The sequence below is a fragment of the Conger conger genome, chromosome 8 (assembly GCF_963514075.1).
Source record: "Conger conger chromosome 8, fConCon1.1, whole genome shotgun sequence".
Taxonomy (NCBI): domain Eukaryota; kingdom Metazoa; phylum Chordata; class Actinopteri; order Anguilliformes; family Congridae; genus Conger; species Conger conger.
Window position 1 is genome coordinate 30,243,297 of NC_083767.1, and position 22,641 is coordinate 30,265,937.

At 43.3% G+C, this 22,641-nt stretch overlaps 1 protein-coding gene across 1 annotated transcript; it reads left to right on the top strand.

The window, feature by feature from the left end:
* The first annotated feature begins 3,426 nt into the window (after window positions 1–3,426).
* LOC133135215 (beta-crystallin B1-like) lies at window positions 3,427–9,155 on the top strand. Its single transcript, XM_061252062.1, has 6 exons — window positions 3,427–3,454; window positions 3,795–3,901; window positions 5,931–6,049; window positions 6,590–6,722; window positions 7,977–8,119; window positions 8,261–9,155. Exons 2-6 carry the CDS (start codon window positions 3,803–3,805, stop codon window positions 8,430–8,432), a joined length of 666 nt encoding a protein of 221 aa, XP_061108046.1. The 5' UTR covers window positions 3,427–3,454; window positions 3,795–3,802; the 3' UTR covers window positions 8,433–9,155.
* Window positions 9,156–22,641: the final 13,486 nt, after the last annotated feature.

Genomic DNA, 22,641 nt, shown 5'->3' on the forward strand with positions numbered 1-22,641 from the left:
TTGGATTTTTTCCCCTAATGGTTTGGCAATCAATATTAAACCATCTTTCACATCTTTTTGGTTTTGGTTTAGTTTTGCTGTTACAGCCAGTTTTCCCAAAATGTAATTTATATTTTTCACTGCCAGGCCTATTCCGTATTTATTTTATATGTGGTAACCAGAAAGGTGTCTAAGAGTGAGGTGTCTGGTACTCTTCTGTGCTGTTTTGGGCCCATCTGTTGGGCTTATGAATGTTGTACAGCGTACTGCACCGTGTGGCTGTGTTGTCAGTTTCTCACTTTTTTAGATATACAGTAATATGGCTGTGATCTTCCAGATGGTTTAGTGGCCTGACTGTGAAGACTGAAAGTGAACTGATCCATTTCTGTGATCACATATTCAACAGTGCTGTTTCTAAGAGGTGAGTTGTAGCTGTATTTCCCGTAAGAGTCCCTTATTAACCTACCATTGACAATGTGCAGAGGGCATTGGGGCTGCGTGTTTCTACCTTTTACCAGGAGAACTTCCAGGGCAGGTTCCTACCTTTTTCTTCTTTTTATTATTATTCATCTTTCTTCTGGCTAGGCTGTCTATGGCAGCCCCTATAACTGTTTGGTAAAAAGTTTAGAAATTGGGGATACTGATTGGGGACAGTCCAATGATCACATCAAGCGCTCAAGGGCCACCAACGGTTCAAAGTTGGAGGTATGTTTATGCATGTACATTTTGAGCCATATGCTCGATTTTCAAAAAATGAGGTACTGTTGGATTCCTTGGATCATTAACATCAATTTCCGCTATATTCTAAAAAAGGTTTAAAATTTCTCGTAGGTCACATGTCCAATGTTCACCAAATTTGGCACAGATGATGTTCAGACCAAGCCTCACAAAAGGTATCAGATGGATTTCTGATTTCCAAAAGCGTTCGTCCATCACAGCCAAATAAAATTGCAAAAAAAGTATTTTTTTCTTTTGATTTGACCACTGGGGGAGTCCCAACAACTAAAAACACGTTTTGTCCAATAACTGTTGATGCCCTAAAAGAAGAATTTCTTGTGTGTGGTGGTATCTTGGGAGATCCCAAGGCGGAGACAAAAGCATGCTTCCAATATAGTCAATCGAAAATGATTTTCAAAAACATTCGTCCATTACAGTCAAATCAGGAAAACGACTTAAACAGGACATGGGCTAACAGTGCTTACAGGCACACTTTTAACATGATTTGATCAAGTTGCCATAGTGATCCTGACCTGCTGGACTGCTTATCCCCCTCAACCCTGCCTGCAGGTATATTTGTTTGCGGTTTTCATAATTATTCCTGTGGGAAGAAATGGGAAAGTTAAGATGGTACTGGCCAGTTGGGTTCTGCTCCAGTCCTGGAATTCAGATCTATCTCCACAGATCATCACATTTCCCTGGGCCTGGAAATGGCAGATCTCCTGTTCTATTTGGCAAAATGTGTCTTCTTTAAAATAAGGAGATTCTGAGGGAGCGATATACAGTTGTGTTCAAATAAATAGCAGTGCATTTAAAAAAGTATAGAATGGCTTTTAGTTCAACATGTAGTGGAAACATTACACATTCAATTCCAAATCAAATTTTATCAAGTCTGCATTAAACTGAAGAAATTTAACTTTAACTATTTCAGCCCAGGATGAACAAATTACAAGTTCCTGTGAATTTTTGGGTTTTGCTTCATCCATCCATCCAGCCATCCATTATCTGAACCCGCTTATCCTGATCAGGGTCGCAGGGGGGCTGGAGCCTATCCCAGCATACATTGGGCGAAAGGCAGGAATACACCCTGGACAGGTCACCAGTCTATCTCAGGGCACACACACCATTCACTCACACACTCATACCTACGGGCAATTTAGACTCTCCAATCAGCCTAACGTGCATGTCTTTGGACTGTGGAGGAAACCGGAGTACCCGGAGGAAACCCACGCAACACGGGGAGAACATGCAAACTCCGCACAGAGAGGCCCCGGCCGGCGGGGATTCGAACCCAGGACCTCCTTGCTGTGAGGCGGCAGTGCTACCCACTGCACCATCCGTGCCGCCGGTTTTGCTTCAGAAACTGCATTTTTAATGTCACCCCAGTTTTCAATGGGGTTGAGGTCGGGGGATTGAGCTGGCCACTCCATTACCTCAATCCTTTTTGTCTGGAACCTCACTTACTCGTGTGTTTGCGGTTGCTGTTTTGTTGAAACACCCATTTCAGGGACATTTCCTCTTTGGCATACAGCAACATAATCTCTTCAAGTATTTTGATCCATGATCCCTGGTATACAAACCCAACACTGTAGTATGAATAACATCCCCATACCATGATTTTTGCGCCACCTTGCTTCACTGTATTCACAGTGTACTGTGCCTTGAATTCAGTACCTGGGCGTAGTCTGACATACTGTCGATGACCACTAGACTCGACAAGAACAATTTTACTCTCATCAGTCCACAGAATGTTACGGCATTTATCTTTTGGCAAATTGATTCCTTGGCAAATTTTAACCGATTCTGCCCATGCCCTTTTTTCAACAATGGTGCTTTACGGGGGCCTCTTGCTGATAGCTTAGCTTCAATCAAACATCTTCTGACTGTAACAGCACTTACAGGTAATTGTATATCATCTTTGATCTTTATGGAGCTGATGAATGGCTGAATCTTTACCATTCTGACTATTCTATGATTTGTTTTAACAGTAGTTACTTGTTTTCTTCCACTTGTTTCGGGTTTTTGTTGCCTTATTTTTTAATGCATTTGAGATCATTTTAGCTGAACATCCTATAATTTTCTGCACTTCTTTATACATTTTCCCCTCTCCAATCAAGTTTTTAATCAAATGGCGTTGTTCCTCCGAACAGTGTTTGGAATGGCCCATTTTACTTAGCAGTTCAGGAGGAAATATATTTTATAAGAATGTGTGAAACATTTGCTTCCCTTCTTCCTTAATAAAGGACAATTAATGACACCTGTTTTTTCAGAATTAATGAATTCTCTGATTAAACTCCACACTGCTATTATTTTAAACATGCCCCTTGCAATGAATGAGTGAATTACTCAAGCAGCATGCATGTCATGACAGTTGGGTCTGTTGTTTTTCTATTACACTACTACATCTACAAGTAAAGTATTTGCCATGCAGAAATATCACTACTACTAGTGATTCATCAGGTAACTGATGTTGTACTGCTATTTTCTTGAACACAATTGTAAATAGCACACAATAAAATATATTTTGTGGAAATTGTGGAAATCTCTCTCTCTCTCTCTTTCTCTCTCTCGCTCCCGCTTTTCCCTCTCTGGCTTTGATGATGGGGAGGTTTCTATTCTTTGGCAAATGCATGGTCAGCAGGTTTGTTTTCCTACACTAATCCCTCCATGGAGGGTGCCAGGGTATAAGAGGGCTGGCAGCATTCTGGAAAACACAGACTCGCAGAGAGACAGAGAGTTCACTCCCACACACAGAGAGGTAAGAGGCAGTAGAGCAGACACAACGGGGGAGAGATCAGTGTATCACAGTGCAGCAGCAAATGATTCCAGATGAGTGACTGACAGAACAGAGAGGAAATATAGCTGATCTTTAATCCTTCCAGTGAATCTCAATGATACAACTACAGTGTGCTGAAAACATATAATAATTGCACATGTCTAACAGCATGTTCTGTCACAAGCGGAGCTCTATAGTGTTGAGCTCTGCATCTTTAATGGTCTTACAAATGGTTCTTCCCTCTCCTTAAAACTTTTTTCATCCCTCCATCTCTTCCCACTCCCACGCTACTGACACCTTATTTCTTTCTTTTTTTTCCCAGCAGTCATCATGTCATCCAGTGGAGAGAAGTCCTCTAAGGCTCCATCCCAGACTGATGGGAAGACCGCTCAGAGCAAGAAGTCTGAGATGGGTATGATGTCATACAAGGTAACAACATGACACCACGATCACATATTACACCAAAAAATGGTCACATGACCGCACCTCCAGAGCTGGGGTTATTTTATTTTTTATTAAAACCAATTCAGAAAATTAACTGACGATTCAATGTATGAAAAATATATCCAGATACAATATATCCAGATAAAGTTCAAGATCCAAAACATGTATTATCACACAAAAGGTGAGGGAGTGTTTACTGTTACTATTGCCATGACAGTAATGCCGTTAGGAACAAGGCCCTTTGCTATAATGTTACTTTGAGCGAATAACAACAACGAAATGTGTCAATTTGCACGATCGAGCATATCAACAATGTATCACTTGAGCGAGTGAGAAAAATCCGCCATTCATCAAAACTATAAGCACACCATACAGTTACCCTACTACAAAGCAAAGTGATAAACAAAGCAACGTAACATGTCAAGCTAACATTTCACAGATAGCCTTAAGGATGAAATGAAATAATTTAAGGAAAATGCAGGCTGCAATCTGCAATCTCTGCAATCTAATTTTGTTGTGCCATATAATTAGAGAAGAGAAAAGAGAATAAAGTTCAAGATCCAAAACATTTATGATCACACATAGGGTATAGGGTATTAATTAAACAATAATTAGTGGCTCTTAGGCAGAATTTATGAAAAGAAACACAGTGCAAGTGTGTATGGCCTAACAGGCTAAATAACAAAATAGGCAACTTAAGTGCAGCAGCACAAAATATTTTTTTAATGAAAACACAATAAATAAATACATGAATTCATTAAATGAAATGAATATATGCTTTTCAAAGTAAACTAAAATAACGACAAGCAAAAGCTATCTTTGGCTATAACTATAACTTTTTCACCAAAGACACTAGCATATCCACTTTATCTGGTTTATACGCTCTGATGGAGTACTTATGGCACACACAGGTATTTCCTGGCGACCCAGGATAATAATGGAAGTCATGCTGCATTGGTGCTTGAGCTTGCTTTTTTCTTGTCAAATAGTCATATGCATACGTCACTCCCAAATGTTTTGCTAAGGTGCATTAACCTACACCTTGCTACATTGTAAAACATCATAGTCATCATAGTGGGCCGTTAGAATAGAATAGTGAAATATTGGAGATTTGAACATAACATGCGACAACTGTGGCATAATTGTTTAGACAGAATTGATGAGGAGACCATCAAAATTTGATATTAGTGCAGGATACCATAACACCATGAAACCGCCCAACCCTAATATTATACACTCAGTAACAGTTTTATTAGGTATTTATTACTTATTTATTAGAATTATTGGTGTCCTACTGGTGTAGCCCATCCACTTCAAGGTTCGACATATAGGTTCTGTATGCCACTGTTATAACACATGGTTATTTGAACCAGTCTGGCCATTCTCCTCCATTAAAAGCATTTTTGCCCGCAGAGCTACCACTCACTGGATGTATTTTTCTTTTTGCACCATTCTCTATAAACTCTAGAGACTGTTGTGGGTGGAAATCTCAGGAGATCTGCAGTTTCTGAAATATTCAAACCACCCCATCCAGCACCAACAATCATTCAAATTCCAGCAATCACGTGTCTTCCCCATTTTGATGTATGGTCTGAACAACTGAACCTGGTGACCATGTCTGCATGTTTTTATGCATTGAGTTGCTGCCACATTATTGGCTGATTAGAGTTGCATTAACAAGCTGGTCAACCTAATGAAGCGATCACTGAGTGTATAGCTGTATTTAGGCAAATGAACAGTATATAATACATGTCTTGTAATATCTTGCAACACCTTGCAAAGGCGTTTAAAATGAAAATCAATAATTGAATGTTCAGCCAAACTAACATTTCGAGAGGTCATTTTTAGAGAATAGCTTTGAATGCTTGGTTCAGATCTGAAGATAAATTTGAGGATAAATAGTACAAAAGCTTTGGAACAGCAGATGGTAGTGCACACACTGCACTGCTTTGATCCCCATTCTCCTCCCTCTCTCTCCCTCCTTTCTCTCCTCCCACCTTCCCCTGCCCCTCAGATGTGCGTCTTTGACCAGGAGAACTTCCAGGGCAGGTGCATAGAGATCAACATGGAGTGTATGAATGTGTGTGACATGGGCATGGACAAGGTGCGCTCTCTGCGTGTTGAATGTGGCCCGTAAGTCTCCCCTCTACGCCTCACACCCTCACCCACAAATATGCTCACCCTTTCACACTTTTATCCTCTCACACCCTCACCGATTCACATTTTCATCCTTACCCTCAGACAGATTCCTTATTGCCATGCCTCAACTCCAATGACACAATGTCCTTAATTATGCTTTATAATTATAATTAGGCTTCCCAGACGGAATTAGCATTTTATCAACTGCTATCACATACACTGCACTGGTTTGTTTAGCAGCCGAGTAAAAGTGGTGTGGAAAGGAAAAGGAGATAATAATTAAATGAAACAATAATTATCATTATTTATTTATTTAACCATTTATTTTAGAGCCAGATCAACTTTACACAGGATAACTTATAGAGCACAAGAAAACACCAGCCTGCACAGTTAATAAGCAATACTTAGCAATACTTAGCAGTGCTATGTGCAGTACTGCACATATTCTGAGTGAGGCACTAGTGTAGTACTTAACAGTGCCTTAGTGAGTTAGTATGTGCGTTGTAGTGACTTCAGCCTCTGTCTCTGTGCTAGCTTTGTGGGTTATGAACAGATGAACTTTTGTGGGGAGATGTACATCTTGGAGAAGGGAGAATACCCCCGATGGGATTCCTGGAGCAACTGCTACAGGAACGACTTCCTGCTGTCCTTCAGGCCTGTCAGAATGGTACTTCACCTCTCATTAATTAACTAGCTAAATAATTCAGTAAGAAAGTAAGCAATACAATGATTTAATTATATATTTTAAAATGACTGATTGGTTAAAGGGACAATAGGTAAGATTTTTGTGTTAAAACATTGTTACAATCCCTTCCTATTGTTGAAAAAGGCTCACTGACATGTTGACTCACCCTCTGCCTGTGTTTATAGTCCTTAAATTCTGTTGTATACAGAATACAGAATACATAAATATACAGTTGACAGGCTGTCCCTCTCTACCAAAACATTGCACAGCTGTACAATAATTCAAGCTCATTGGTTGAAAAATGGTTCTTATTGCCACAGCCAATGGCTTATTCTGATTGTTCACGTGTAGCTACCTAAATTGCACTCCAGACAAGCTATCACTGAAACTCTGTATACTATTGCTTATTATCCAAGCGAAGAATACATATCTAGTTATAAAATGATACCAGTTTATTATTGGTAGCAACAAGCAAATTAGCCATAGTTAGCTTGACGAAATTTACAAATATCCACCTATGGCAATACGAACATAGTAGCAAGCGTTTCGAGCATTGGTGCACATGCTTTGAGTCTCAGGTGGATATTTGTAAATTCGGCCAGCTAATTTGCTTGTTGCTACCAATAATGAACTGGTATCATTTTATAACTAGATATGTATTCTTCTCTTGGATAATAAGCAATAGTATACAGAGTTTCAGTGATTGCTTTTCTGGAGTGCAATTCAGGCAGCTACAACTTCCTTTCATCTCTTTACATGTTGAATCATGCGTGTTTAGCTAAACCTTTACTTGTCTCAAACTGTACGTTGCAGTTGCATCATTTGTGGTACACTATCATATCTTAGTTATATAGCCAGCTAGTTCCATAGCCAACTAAGTTTGCTTGCTCATAATATAGTCGGTTAGCTAAAATGAAATCTTCTAAAAGACAAAACATATAAATACTGTTGTGCAGCACACTAAATTCAACATTTCATAAAGTCACCTTTTCGGCAAACATTTTCTTACTAGAACACTACGAAAAGATGACAGGCTCTGTCGTGTTTGTCACTGTCAACTTTCCAAAACTGTGGTTTGAGGGTGTTACAATTCCTCTCTTGACCATTAGGAGTCCAAAATTACCTATTTTACCTTTCATTAATATACTAATCAATCACTTATTTCATTATGTATCTATTATCTTCAGTCAATAAACTCACTTTGCTTACTGCTCAACTCCCCTTTCCCTCTGCCAGGATCCTGAGAAGCATAAGATCTGTCTGTACGAGGTTGGAGAGTTCAAGGGGCGCAAGATGGAGATCATGGACGATGACGTTCCCAGCCTGTTCTCCTATGGCTTCACAGACAGAGTGGGAAGCATCATTGTGAGCTGTGGAACGTGAGTGAACATCAAAAAGAATTAAATGTTACTATACAGATCAAGAACCATAATATTTGTGAACTGTATGAATACATACGGATATCCATAACAAGCTCAAAACTTAAATTTTACATTCTTGCCCCAACTCTCTGTCTCCAGGTGGGTCGGGTACCAGTACCCTGGTTACCGTGGCAGCCAGTACCTGCTGGAGAAGGGTGACTACAGGCACTTCAATGAGTATGGTGCCCGCTGTCCACAGTTCCAGTCCGTCAGACGCATCCGGGACATGCAGTGGCACCAGCACGGTTGCTACACCATGGCCAGCAAGTGAGGAGGAGGCTGAAGAAGAGGAGGGAGGAGAGGGAAAGGGAGGGAGAGTCATTTCAGACAATTTTACAACCTGGCCCAGAGAGGCAGCAGGGGTAGAAAGATGTGGTAGCTGTTATTATTTTATTATGTGGTACCAACTCCCTTTCCTACTGATCACACCCATGCTTTAATGAGAAATAGGCCTGATTTGTTTTAGTCTTGTTGCAGAGTGGTCTATCTCTCTGTGAAGATGGAAGCATCTTAATAGATTTTAATGAAAAGCACATGACCACACACACACACAGACTCACAGATCACACACATATTATATATACATACTTATACATGAATAAAATATTGAGATATATCCTCACAGAAATATGTGAGCTAACAGATCAGTCCTCCCCTCTCTCTCTCTCTCTCTCTCTCTCTCTCTCCCTTGCTCTTTCTCTAAACTCTACTCTTTCGATTCCTTTCTTCTCTATATTTGCTTTTTCCCATCTCCCTTCTTTTTTGTCCTGCAAATAATTCTTTCACCTGCTCTCCAACGCAGAAAATCAAAGGGAAAAAGAAAGAAGGGGAGAAATATCTAGTTTTGACTGGTGATTCTCAGGTCAGGATCTGCCATTGTGCAGTGGAAGCATGCGCCTTCACTCCCTCCATTTAAAACCCTGTTTAAATCATTTCATTCAGCCTCAACGGATCACTGACCGCTTTTCAATAAACAATAATATTTGACCTAATATTTCTCCAGTGTACTGACTGATGTTTGAAATCTTAGTACCTTGTGACATTATATATGAGACGGGTGTGTGGGGGTTCAACCCAAAATGCATGACTCAGGCAACAGAGATGTGATAGTCTCGTCAGGGCTTCATTAAGGGAATGTTCAATGAGCTGAAAATAAGCAAGGTTTATACACGTGTAATCCAGCCAAAACCAAAGTACTATAAAGGCAGTAATTGGTACACCATGCAATAAGTCCAGTAACCAGGAAAACTGTCAGCGGGGCAGACAGACGGTAGGCAGGCTCGGGGTTGAAGGCGGTGCAAGAGTCAAGACTGAAGTCCGCTCCGCGGGGCAAAAGCACAAAGACAGCAGGCAAGAGTTTGTGGTACAGGCAGGCAGTGGTAAACAAAACAGAAGCCTTTGGTCGATAAACAGGCTTGGATCTTAACAGGTAGACAATAGCTTGCCAAAATGCTCAAAAGTCCACAGACGAACAGGAGGCAAGAATTTTGCAAAGACATGACATGGAAACTAAGCTTATATGCAGGTGTAGACAGGTGCAGACAATTAGCTTGAGAGCAGCATGCAAATGGAAATCAGGTGTGGAGGATTGACAAGTTAACAAGATAATTAGTAATCATTAGTAATAGTAACAGGAAAGCCACACTATGCAGAACGAACGCTGGCGCATTTTGGCTGCCGCTGCTCTGGTTTGGACTGCCTGTTTGTTTTTCGTGTTTTATGTTTAGCCATTTCTGTCTAAAATAACACCGACAAACTAACACAGACTCATCTATCGACTCATCTAACAAGTGGATCCGGGCGTCTTTTCCGAAATCAATTAAAACCAAGGGCAATTTCTTTGGCCTAGGCCCACTGGATACCTTTATCTTATTTTTTGGTCTTTCTCCCTGCTGGATATTTGTATGTGTGTGGTAGCCTACACTCACCGGCTCTCATCATCACGCCTTTCACGAGCTTCCCCTCAGTTGCTCTCCGCTCGGCTTTGTTGGTAAGTCTCCCCTTGCCTGCAGGTCCACTGGCTTTTTGGGTGGATTGAGTTGCTTGTTGCCGCTCGACCCTCTCAAAGGCGCTGGTAAATCGGTAGTTGCAATTTTGGTGGCTAACGTGGTTTTAATAATCTGGCGTCCTTGCTCTGAAGGTTGGGTCAGGGTGGCAGGCTACTGCGGCTTCCTGGTTACCGGGGGATCTCTCTACTTCACGTTTGCGGATTATTTACCATGCATTCTCCAGATGGATTGTTTTTGCTTTTGCTTATTATATTTTATCCTGGATTTCTGTTTTTAAAGGCCAATTCAACAGCTCTGTACTTTCCCCAGGCATTTACATACTCTCGCACAGAACTTTGCAGGTTGAATGAACATTTTCGCCTGTCCCCTGTTGTTTACAGCACTGCCTGCTCTGTGGGCATCCTGCGACGTCGTCGATATACTCACAGAGGATCAAGGCGGCATAAAAATATGCACAAACATGCGGACACTAATATATGTTCATTTTGGTCCAGCTGCCGTCCTAGACTGTGCCATTTCCCTCAAATTGACTATCGAAATCTTTGTCCAGTGAAACGCGCGTCTTCGCTGGAAAAGACTGATGTCGCTTCTAGTGATCATTTTACCTGCAGTCTACTGAATATCAGATCACTATCGAACAAAACTTTTATAATTAATGATTATATTACATCGTTTAACTGTGACTTCCTATTGCTTACAGAAACATGGGTGAATTCTAATGATCAGTGTAAATTTATTGAGGCATGCCCGCCCGAATAAAATTTTTTTAATAAGCCCAGATCCAATGGCCGGGGCAGAGGGTATGTTTGTGCAATTTAGACACAGTACACGTTCAATTATCTATAAGTTTTTAATGAACAAGCAAACAAGCGAAATAAGAAAAAAAATATACACTATTTATGCAGTTCACTTAAAACTGGAAAGGGCTCTACATCAGTACTTTTCAACCTTTTATGTGCCAGGAACAGGCATCTGCAAGTGCTGTCCTTTGAGGACTATTTTGACATCTAAATATATAAAGTTCAGTTTACACGATCAATAATAAACATTTAATTTTGAAAAAAAATTAAATCTTAGAAATGTGGGAACATAGGGATGACCCCGGCGGAGGCATAGCTGTGTTATACAAAAGTCAGTTCAAATGTAACACTGTATCGGTGAATGATTTCTCTTCTTTTGAAGTGCTCATGTTTACTCTCTATTACAATGCTCCTGTTCCGTGTGTGGTGGTTTATCGCCCCCAAACTAAACAAGGATTTTATTTTAGAATTCTCAGATCTTTTATCTTTTTTGGTGTTAAAATATGACAAATTGATTATTGCTGGAGATTTCAATCTTCACGTGGATGACATATCAGATTCGGCTTCCACCGAATTCTTGGAACTAACAGATTCTTTTAACCTAGTGCAACACGTGTCAGGTGCAACTCACAATAAAGGGCACACGCTAGATTTAGTGTTTACGCTTGGTCTGGAACTAAATAGCCTTGTTATATGTACAGTTATATGTACAAATTATAAATGTGTTTTTCGTTCTCGATTCATCAACATACAAACAGCTGAAATGTTTTCTTCAGCATTTGAAAACCGTATAGTTAATTGTACCCCGCTATTAGACACAGAGGAATTAGTAAAACATTTTAATAGTGTATGCTTGGGCATACTAGATGATATCTCTCCTTTTAAAATTAGGTCAAAGTCAACCGTAAAGAGACTCCCTTGGCTTTACGATAATGATTTACAAAATTTAAAGAAAGAACGAAGGCAAGCTGAACGAAAATGGAAGACATCTAATTTATATGCTGACTATCTTCATATGAAAGATTTGTTTACAAAATTCAACCAGGCAGTTAAAAATGCAAGGGAGAAGTATTTTTTGAACTTGATATCTGTCAATAGCCGTAAACCAAGTTGTTTGTTTCAAACTATCGACTACATTTTAAATCCCTCTCCGAATGTTTTTTCTGAATCCTCATCTGAGCTCTGCCAGAGGTTTTTAACATTTTTTATTGAAAAGATCGATAATATCACAATTAGAATCACTCCCTCTGCTCACATTATGAATGTGTCTTGCCATACCTCTGCTACATTTAGCTCATTTGAATCCATTGCAATGGTAGTGTAAGGTTGAGGAGGTGCGGAGAGCCAGGTGCGACTAAGGGAAATCCCTTTTAAGCGGACACACAAACGTGCCCGCCACTAAGACCCCGGGGGGTAGGGGAGACAGCTCTGAGACACGGAGACAACTCTGAACAAATAAAAGGAAGAGCCCCAAATAACGGCTCAGAAAATAAAACTACCCTACAAAACTAGGGCGAAACTCACAAACCAAAAATAAGTGCGTAACTGCTAGCACTTCTCTCCCGGACCGGGGAAAACCCAAAGTAAAAGTACAACCCAGTATAAAAGACTGGGCGAAACGAAAATAAAGATACAGGAGACGCAGCTCCGTAATAACACAAATCAAAATACAAAATACCGGGGACAACGTCCCTCACCCACGGACTCACACGAGCCGAAAATAAAGAGAAATAAAGAACCAAACGGAAGGCGGTCGCAGTGTTCACACACTTCGCACGCAGACCCCTTCCTTACCCTTTTCTTTTGAAACACGAGCGAACCAGCACAATACCCGACTCGTAGCTTTGAGTCTACCCTGTGCCAAATACCGGCTTTAGGTGGCAGAGCGAACAGTGACACCGAAGCGAAGACTCAGGGGAAATGCGGGCTTTAAGTACCTTCAGGAGGTAGACATCATGTAAGCACTAATGACCATCAGGTGAAAGTAATAAGCCCCCTGATGGCCACAACCAGTACTACCTCCAACCCTGACAGGACCCCCCTTCTAAGGAGCGGCCCCAGACGCTCCTTTAGCCCCCCGCCTGCGGAACTCATGGATGAGCTCTGGGTCCAGAATGTTCCTAGTGGGAACCCAACAGCGCTCCTCAGGACCATAGCCCTCCCAGTCCACAAGGTACTGTCTGCCCCTGCCCACGCGACGCTCAGCCAGGATGCGGCGCACAGTATAGGCCGTACCCCCGTCAACTACCCGTGGAGGTGGTGGAGGGACCTCCGCCGGGGCCAGCACGCTGGTGAATACCGGTTTAAGGCGTGAGATGTGGAAGGTGGGATGGATCCTCATGGACCGGGGCAGTTGGAGTCTCACCGTAACTGGGTTGATCTTCTTGACAATGCGGAAAGGACCCACATAGCGGGGGGCGAGCTTCCGCGACTCCACTCGCAATGGCAGATCGCGAGTGGACAGCCACACCCTCTGCCCTACCCTGTAGGAAGGAGCTGAACGGCGATGTCTGTCGGCCAGTCGCTTCTGGGTAGCAGTAGCCCGTAGGAGTGCCGCCCGTACTTTGCTCCAGGTGCCACAGCACCGCCGAACAAAAGCCTCAGCGGAGGGCACCTCGGCCCCCTTCTCCAGTTCTGGGAACAATGGCGGCACGTACCCAAATTGAGCCTCGAAGGGTGAGAACCCGGTGGAGGCGTTGCGCAGAGTGTTGTGTGCGTACTCGGCCCACGCGAGCTGACGACTCCAGGACGTGGGGTTGGCCGCGGCTAAGCACCGCAGTGTGTTCTCAAGCGTCTGGTTAGTGCGCTCCGTCTGCCCGTTGGTCTCAGGATGAAAGCCCGAGGACAGACTTACTGAGGCCCCTAACAAGGAGCAGAACACACGCCAAAACCTAGACGCGAACTGGGGTCCGCGGTCAGACACCACATCCTGGGGCAGACCATGTAGTCTGAAGACGTGGTCAACTACTAGCCTTGCGGTCCCCGCTGCCGACGGTAATTTTGGTAGCGCCACAAAATGAGCCGCCTTAGAAAACCGGTCAACTACTACCAAGATCACCGTATTGCCTTCAGATGACGGCAGCCCTGTAATGAAGTCGAGGGCCACATGACTCCACGGGCGTCTCGGGACCGGTAAGGGTCGTAATAGCCCTGAGGGGGGTTGGTGCGATCCCTTACTACGGGCACAGACCGGGCACGCGGCCACAAACTCCCGAACGTCCTTTTCCATCCCGGGCCACCAGAACCGCCTAGACAAGAAGTCCTTTGTGCGGTGAACCCCGGGATGCCCTGCCAGCCGTGAGGCATGTCCCCACTGCAGTACCTGGGACCGAACCCCAGCAGGCACGAAAAGGCAATGAGGTGGACCCCCCCCTGGATCCGGCTCGAGGCGCAACGCTCCTCGCACCGCCGCCTCCACCTCCCAAACCACTGGCGCCGCTATTTGCTCCCCAGGGATGATAGGTTGAGGAGTGTGCTCTCTGTCTGTGTTATCAAACACCCTGGAGAGGGCGTCGGGTTTAGTGTTTTTGGAACCGGGACGGTAGGTCAGTGTAAACGAAAAATGCGCAAAAAATAGGGCCCAGCGGGCCTGCCGCGAGTTCCGTGTCTTGGCAGTCTGTATGTACTCTAGATTCTTGTGGTCAGTCCATACAGTGAATGGGTGCTCCGCCCCCTCCAGCCAGTGACGCCACTCCTCCAGAGCTAACTTGACCGCCAGCAGTTCCCTGTCTCCCACGTCATAATTTCTCTCGGTCTGGGACAAGGACCGAGAAAAAAACGCACAGGGGTGCACTTTTTGGTCTAGAGGAGACCGTTGGGATAGAACAGCGCCCACCCCCAGCTCGGAGGCATCCACCTCCACAATAAATGGGCGCGAAGGATCTGGAGTTTTTAAAATAGGTTCCGTGCAAAACCTCTCCTTTAGCTCCGCGAACGCCGCTTCCGCACGGGAGTTCCACACAAAGCGCGCTGGAACCGTCTTCTTGGTAAGCGCCGTGATGGGCGCGACCACCGTGCTAAAACTTCTGATAAAACGGCGATAAAAATTTGCGAACCCTAAAAACCTCTGAACCTGCTTTATTGACGTGGGCGTAGGCCAGTTCTTAACGGCCGCTACTTTCGTTGGGTCCATCTCAATTCTCCCCTCAGACACAATGAACCCAAGAAAAGATACCGTATTCGCATGAAAAATGCATTTCTCCGCCTTGACAAATAGGCGCGCCTCCAAAAGACGCGTGAGGACCTGGGTCACGTGCTGAATGTGTTCGGTGTGATTGTTGGAGAAAATTAAAATATCTTCCAGGTAGACGAACACAAATCTCTCCAGCGTCTCCCTGAGCACATCATTTACCAGTGCCTGAAATACTGCAGGGGCGTTAGTAAGACCGAACGGCATAACTAGATATTCGTAATGCCCGGTGTGGGTATTGAACGCTGTTTTCCACTCATCACCCTCGCGTATGCGTACAAGATTATACGCATTACGGAGGTCGAGTTTGGTAAAAACAGATGCAGATTGCAGGTGCTCGAACGCGGAGTTCATTAGCGGTAGGGGATACCTATTTTTAATGGTTATAGTATTTAACCCTCTATAATCTATGCAAGGTCTCAGGCCCCCGTCCTTTTTTCTCACAAAAAAGAACCCGGCCCCCGCTGGTGATGTAGATGGTCTAATAAATCCATTAGCTAATGCATCGCAAATGTATTCGTTCATGGCCTTGCTTTCCGGTGCTGACAACGACCCCCTAGGTGGAGACGTTCCAGGGAATAACTCGATGGCACAGTCATAGGGTCGGTGCGGAGGTAACGTAGTGGCTCACTGTTTGCTAAACACCTCCGCTACCTCCCTATATTCCCTGGGAACGTTCTGCGGGAGAGGAAACGTAACAGCCCCTATCATCCGCCCCTCCTCTCCACTGTCAGAGTCCTGCAAGCATCCCTCAGAGTCCCGGTCAGTGACGTCACTGATCTCCCCCTCGTCCACAGGAGGACTCCAGTCACAGACGGAGTCCCACTCCAGACTCTCCGCCTGCGCATCTGACACCTGAGAACTAGCCCGAGGGCTGAGGAACCCCCTAGCCTCCTCCTCGTCCCCCTCAGAGTTTATATCGGTCTCTACGGGTGGGGCTGCGGGAGTGTGCGTCTGCTCAGAGTGATTGGCGCACTGCGGACCCCACCGGGACACCGGATTGCTCCGGTCTCCCCAGTTTATTCGGGGTTGATGTTTTACTAGCCACCCGTGACCTAGTACAATAGGGTACACCGGAGACTCCACCAAAAAAAAAAAAATGCGCTCCCGGTGCCCCAGAAACGGAATCCGCATTACCACCCGCTCAACCCCGGACCCCAACGGGCGACCGTCCAGCGCCGTGATGGATTGGGGCTGTGGCAAAGACCAAACCGGCAGGCTCTGGTGTTTTGCCCACTGTCGGTCGATAAAATTGTCAACTGCCCCGGAATCAATAAAGGCGTTTGCCCGAGCCTCACCCCCCTTCCACGTCAAGTTGACGGGGAGAAACGTGCGAAAGCTAATACCTCTTACCAGTCCCACTAGTGACTTTCGCTCCACTAGTGGGACTGCGCTTTTCCCTTCAGGTCGGGGCAGTTTCTAATTAGATGCCCCGGTCGCCTACAAAAGAAACACAATCCCTCTTTCCAGGGACGTTTCTTAGGGCGCACCAGATTAGCGCTGTCCATCTGCATAGGTTCCTCCCCTGTGTGTGTGTCTTGTGCCCCCACGGTACTGACAGCCTTGCCTGGAGGAAGCGGAATAGGCCAGTTGGACCGACCTCCCCTGCCCACTCTCTCCCTCTCCCGTTCACGAACCCGGTTGTCAATGCGGATAGCCGTGGATATTAACGCACCTAAACTCCCCGGTGGCTCCATGGTAGCCAGGGCATCCCGGACTGGGTCAGATAATGCGCTAGTGAACAAGGTTATGAGTGGGTCGTCCGCCCACCCTGTCTCACCTGCCAGAGCCTGAAACTCGACAGAAAACTCGGCAACACTCCGGGCACCCTGCTTTATCCATGTTAACCGAGATGCTGCCTCTCAACCCGTGACATCGTGGTCGAATACACGCGTCATCTCCTGCATTAGGAGCTGGGAGTCATTCATGAGGGGAGCCTGACCGCGAATCAGCGGGTCTGCCCAGGCCAGAGCCGTCCCCGTCAATAGAGATAGAATGAACGCTACCCGAGCATCCTCTGTGGTGAAACGTGAGGGTTGAGATTTAAAAAAAATTAGGCACTGGGAGAGGAACCCCCTACATTTCCCTGCCTCTCCACCATACCGCAAAGGGAGCTGGAGCTTGGGCTCCCTAACCACCGGTGTAATGGGTTGATAAGTAGGGGGGGAAAGGGACGATTGGGAGGTGTCAGAGATGGGTGCAGGTGTAGGAGAAGACCGAAACTCGCTGGCTAATTGCCGGAACGTCTCGGCGAGTCCGAACAATACCTCCTGCTGTTGGTCTAACCTAGTTAATATCTCCTCCTGCTGTTGAAATACCCTGGTTTGCTGCTCGGCAGTGGCAGTTTGTTGTGCACGCAACACCAGTAACTCCTGCTCCTGCCTAACTAGAGCAGCCTGCTGGGCGGATACAACCGCCTCCAGAGGAGAATCCCCTCCCACACTAGTCGCTGGCCTCTCCATGCTGGCTTCGGTGTTCTGTAAGGTTGAGGAGGTGCGGAGAGCCAGGTGCGACTAAGGGAAATCCCTTTTAAGCGGACACACAAACGTGCCCGCCACTAAGACCCCGGGGGGTAGGGGAGACAGCTCTGAGACACGGAGACAACTCCGAACAAATAAAAGGAAGAGCCCCAAATAACGGCTCAGAAAATAAAACTACCCTACAAAACAAGGGCGAAACTCACTAACCAAAAATAAGTGCGTAACTGCTAGCACTTCTCTCCCGGACCGGGGAAAACCCAAAGTAAAAGTACAACCCAGTATAAAAGACTGGGCGAAACGAAAATAAAGATACAGGAGACGCAGCTCCGTAATAACACAAATCAAAATACAAAATACCGGGGACAACGTCCCTCACCCACGGACTCACACGAGCCGAAAATAAAGAGAAATAAAGAACCAAACGGAAGGCGGTCGCAGTGTTCACACACTTCGCACGCAGACCCCTTCCTTACCCTTTTCTTTTGAAACACGAGCGAACCAGCACAATACCCGACTCGTAGCTTTGAGTCTACCCTGTGCCAAATACCGGCTTTAGGTGGCAGAGCGAACAGTGACACCGAAGCGAAGACTGAGGGGAAATGCGGGCTTTAAGTACCTTCAGGAGGTAGACATCATGTAAGCACTAATGACCATCAGGTGAAAGTAATAAGCCCCCTGATGGCCACAACCAGTACTACCTCCAACCCTGACAGGTAGACCTTAATGATATTATTTCTGACATGAAGCCTTCCTCCAGTCCCATGGATGTCATCCTGACTAAACTCCTGAAGGATGTTCTAGGAACTATAGGTCCAGACATTGTTTTGATTATAAATAGCTCATTGGCCTCAGGGTGTGTACCCTCTCATTTTAAATGCGCTTCAATCCAGCCTCTTCTTAAAAAAACGAATTTAGATGCTTCACTTTTAAATAATATTAGGCCTATTTCAAAGCTTCCTTTTATTTCAGAAATTCTAGAAAAGGTGGTCTCTAAACAATTGATAGCATTTATGAACAAAAACAGCCTGTTCGAAAAATTCCAGTCAGGTTTTCGGGCATGTCACAGCACAGAGACCGCCCTTTTAAAGGTAGTTAATGATCTACTGCTGAATGCAGACTCTGGTGAAACATCCATTTTAGTTCTTCTTGATCTTAGTGCAGCGTTTGATACGGTTGACCACTCAATCCTCATCGATAGACTTAAAAACTGGGTTGGCATTTCTGGGATTGCACTGGAATGGTTCTCCTCATATCTGTCGAATAGAACCTTTTCTGTCTCCATAGGTAATTCAGTTTCCTCGTCTGCTATTTTAACTTGCGGTGTTCCTCAAGGATCTATCCTTGAAGATCTATCAAGGATCTTACCTCTGGGCAGAGTTATTCAAGATCACCACATATCATTTCATTGTTATGCAGACGATACACAATTATATCTTTCAGTTAAACGCAATGAGGTTAACACACTTACTAGACTGCCTAACTGATGTTCAACGCTGGATGGCTCAAAACTTCCTACAACTTAATCCCGATAAGACTGAAGTTTAAATTTTTGGAAAACCAGAGATCGCTCAACAAATTTGTTTAAACCTTGGCCCTTTTGCACATAATGTGAAAAGTACTGCTCGAAATCTGGGAGTAATTTTGGACTCAGAACTTAATCTCAATCTCCACATTACAAAAGTAATCCAGACTTGTTTTTACCATTTAAGAAATATCTCAAAAATCAGATGCATGTTATCATTACAGGATACAGAAAAAATCATTCATGCTTTTGTTTCTTCACGTCTGGACTATTGTAACTCCATATATACATGTCTAAGTCATAAATCCATGTCCCGTCTCCAGGTGGTGCAGAATGCAGCAGCCAGACTTTTGACTCGGACAAATAGAAGGACCCATATTACCCCAGTTCTAGTGACGTTACACTGGCTTCCTATTGAATTTAGAGTCAATTTTCAAATTTTACTTCTTGCACACTCAGATCATCTTCCTTGGCATTATTGGCTGTTCCAAAGTCCAGGCTGAAAACGAAGGGTGATCGTGCTTTCTCGGTCATAGCACCCAGACTTTGGAACTGCCTTCCTTTGGATATCAGAACAGCTTCCTCCATGTCCACTTTTAAGTCCCAGCTCAAGACTCACTTTTATAAAATGGCTTTTAATATTTAATGTTTGATGTTTTTTGTGTATTTTTATCTCTTTTTATATTTTATTGTTGCTGTCTTGTCTTATTCTTGTTTTCTTTTTGTGTGCTGCTTGTGAAGCACCTTGTGCTCTTATGCTTGAAAGGTGCTGATATGAATAAAATTTACTTACTTACTTACTAATAAACCTATCCTGACCTAGCATTAGTAAATTAGTAAATAACATGCACGAGAAACATAAGGTAAACATGAACACATGGTTAGAATGTTAGTATTACCCAATCCTGATCTAACGTTAATAGATGCATATGTAAACACTGGAAAATGAAACAATTAGGGAAGCAAGAGAGAGAGAGAAAGCATGAACGCAAGGTTTGCGGAAAGACATGAAAAAGTGTATGCTAATCAATGAACGGAACAACATAACATGAAACAAACATAAGTCGTGACATAACAAGTTTATGAACTGTGACATGAATAAACTATATAACGTGACATCACAAGAGTAGAAAATACATCGTAACAAGAACTAAACATGAAGCGTAACATGACATGACAATGAAACGTAACAAGAAATAAAACATAAAAACATGGCGAGACTAGACTAATATAATACGTGACATGACAATAACCTAAGACAATAACTAAACATGAAATATGACATGACAAGCATGAAACGTGACAGAAGCGTTTGGGATTGCATTTTGCATTATGTGAAATTTGCCTTTCAAATAGACTTTGGCTAACCTTAGTTCTTTTTTAACCGTAGCATGCATATTACAAAATTCAGCTTTAAAATTCAGTGCTGTCCTTTTCTAATTGTCTTTTAGAAAAAAGAAAATAGCAAACAATCTAACCAGACACACCTTAATGGGCATCTTGGAATCTAACAAACCTAGTCCCATCTTTCTACAACAAATGGTTCAAAGGCTATGATCATTTAGATGTAAAAAATTTGACTTAAGGCTATAGCGCCACCAATTGGCCATTCAGTAAAATTTTAAGAAGTTATAGACCTTGAAGTGAAAAAAATTATAATAAAAATCCAAACAAAAACAAGAGGGTTCCAGCAGCTTCGCTTCTTGGACCCCAAATAATAATAATCATAATAATTATAATAATAATAAACAGAAAAACACAACAGGCTTCCAGCACTTCCCACTTGGACCTCTAATAATACAAATAATAAAAAACAGAAGATTGCAATTGCAGCAGAAGAAAACAATTGCATTCCAGCAATTCATGCTTGGACCCCTCAATATAAGTGGTAATTACTACAAGTAATTACCCTGTACAATTTACAGGGTCCAAGCACCATGAGACAATTACAAATTTTCTGTAAAGACACATATTGGTTGAATCAAAATGGCTGCTGATGTTCATTCTTGAGGCAAAGTTTTTTGGTTAAAGGAGATGGATCTTATGTTGTATGTTTTATGATTTTCCATTAACCATACCAATGATACACTCTTTGAAAACCTGCAACTGATAACTGATTCAAAATTTTACACAGGTAAATAGATCAATATACACACCAAGTTTCACGATGAATGGCCATTACTAAGCCTGTCAAATGGCTGTTGATATCTGATTGGCTGATGATAGCCATTGGATATTCTGGTAGAAACTGTCAGTGTTGTCTGCAGAATTTTACACCAATTGTTCAATTGATTCCAGAGATATAGGCATTTAGACATTGTATTTACCAAATTTCAGGACAAAATAAAGCATTCACAACTTATTGCTGTTTTTGTCAAATTGGCCACGCCCAAAAAATATAAACATTTTCATTAAGACAAATATTTTTCCAAACATGTTGGAAAATGTGTCATTCAGTTTGCATAGTACTTCTATTCATCTGCTTTAGTACACAATACAAGTCAGTCTAATTGAAAAATTATATGTTTCACTGTATAATCAGTAGTGGTGTTGTGACAGGGACAGGCAAAGCAAAGTCCTGGAAGGAGGTGACAGATGCTGTTAATGTTGCCTCTGTAGACAATAGAACCATATCCGAGGTTAAACGTAAATGGTTTGACATGAAACTGGAGGCAAAGAAACACATAAGCGCACAAAAAAAACATGCATCAGCCACAGGAGGAGGAGGCTCACAGGCACAAATATCACCTGCTGACGAGCGCATCGCTGGCATTATTGGGGAGACCTCTCTGTCAGGAATTATACCTGACGGAGACACCGACATGCCTCCACTGGAGACAACATCAAACCCAGATGGTAAGGTGATAATTGTTGTATCATAATACATTCTGAAAACCATCACTGATAGCTTAGTGGTTAGTGTAGTTTAACCTAGGTCGTACAGTCCCACCAAACAAACAGAACATTTGTGGGGGTTTCTCTTCGGATTGAATGAAGTGGAAACGGGAAACCAGTAATGTTATATTGTGCGATATGGTGTGTAATGGATATCAGTGTCGGAATGTAGAGCTATTTAACATTCATTTCAAGAAAGGATACGGATAACGTATAGCCCACTGCAGTTTTGTATGCATCGTCTTCAAATTATTTGAATCTTAATAGCCTAAAGCTCTGTTTTATACTGTACAGCTCCAAACAACTCTTCAAGGGTTCTGAATTTCTGTATGTTTGCACTAGGACTCGGAACTGTACTGTGCTCTCAGGTCCACTTTTGCACGTGTTCTTGTGTTTGATTTGCACTTTGTTGTACGTCGCTCTGGATAAGAGCGTCTGCTAAATGCCACGTAATGTAACGTAATGTAATGTAAAAATAAGTCAGTCTGCAGCCAATGTAAATTAAACATTTTTCAAATAAGATTTATTTAATGTTTCTTTCAAATGAAAAAAGAGCCACACATAAAACGAAAAAAAACAAACGTT

Bases quoted from the DNA above. Each gene is read 5' to 3' on its own strand.
- LOC133135215 (XM_061252062.1), top strand. From the start codon at position 3,803: ATGTCATCCAGTGGAGAGAAGTCCTCTAAGGCTCCATCCCAGACTGAT. The intron at 6,050-6,589 runs GTAAGTCTCCCC...TCTCTGTGCTAG, and splicing joins CTGCGTGTTGAATGTGGCCC to CTTTGTGGGTTATGAACAGA. The intron at 8,120-8,260 runs GTGAGTGAACAT...CTCTGTCTCCAG, and splicing joins ATCATTGTGAGCTGTGGAAC to GTGGGTCGGGTACCAGTACC.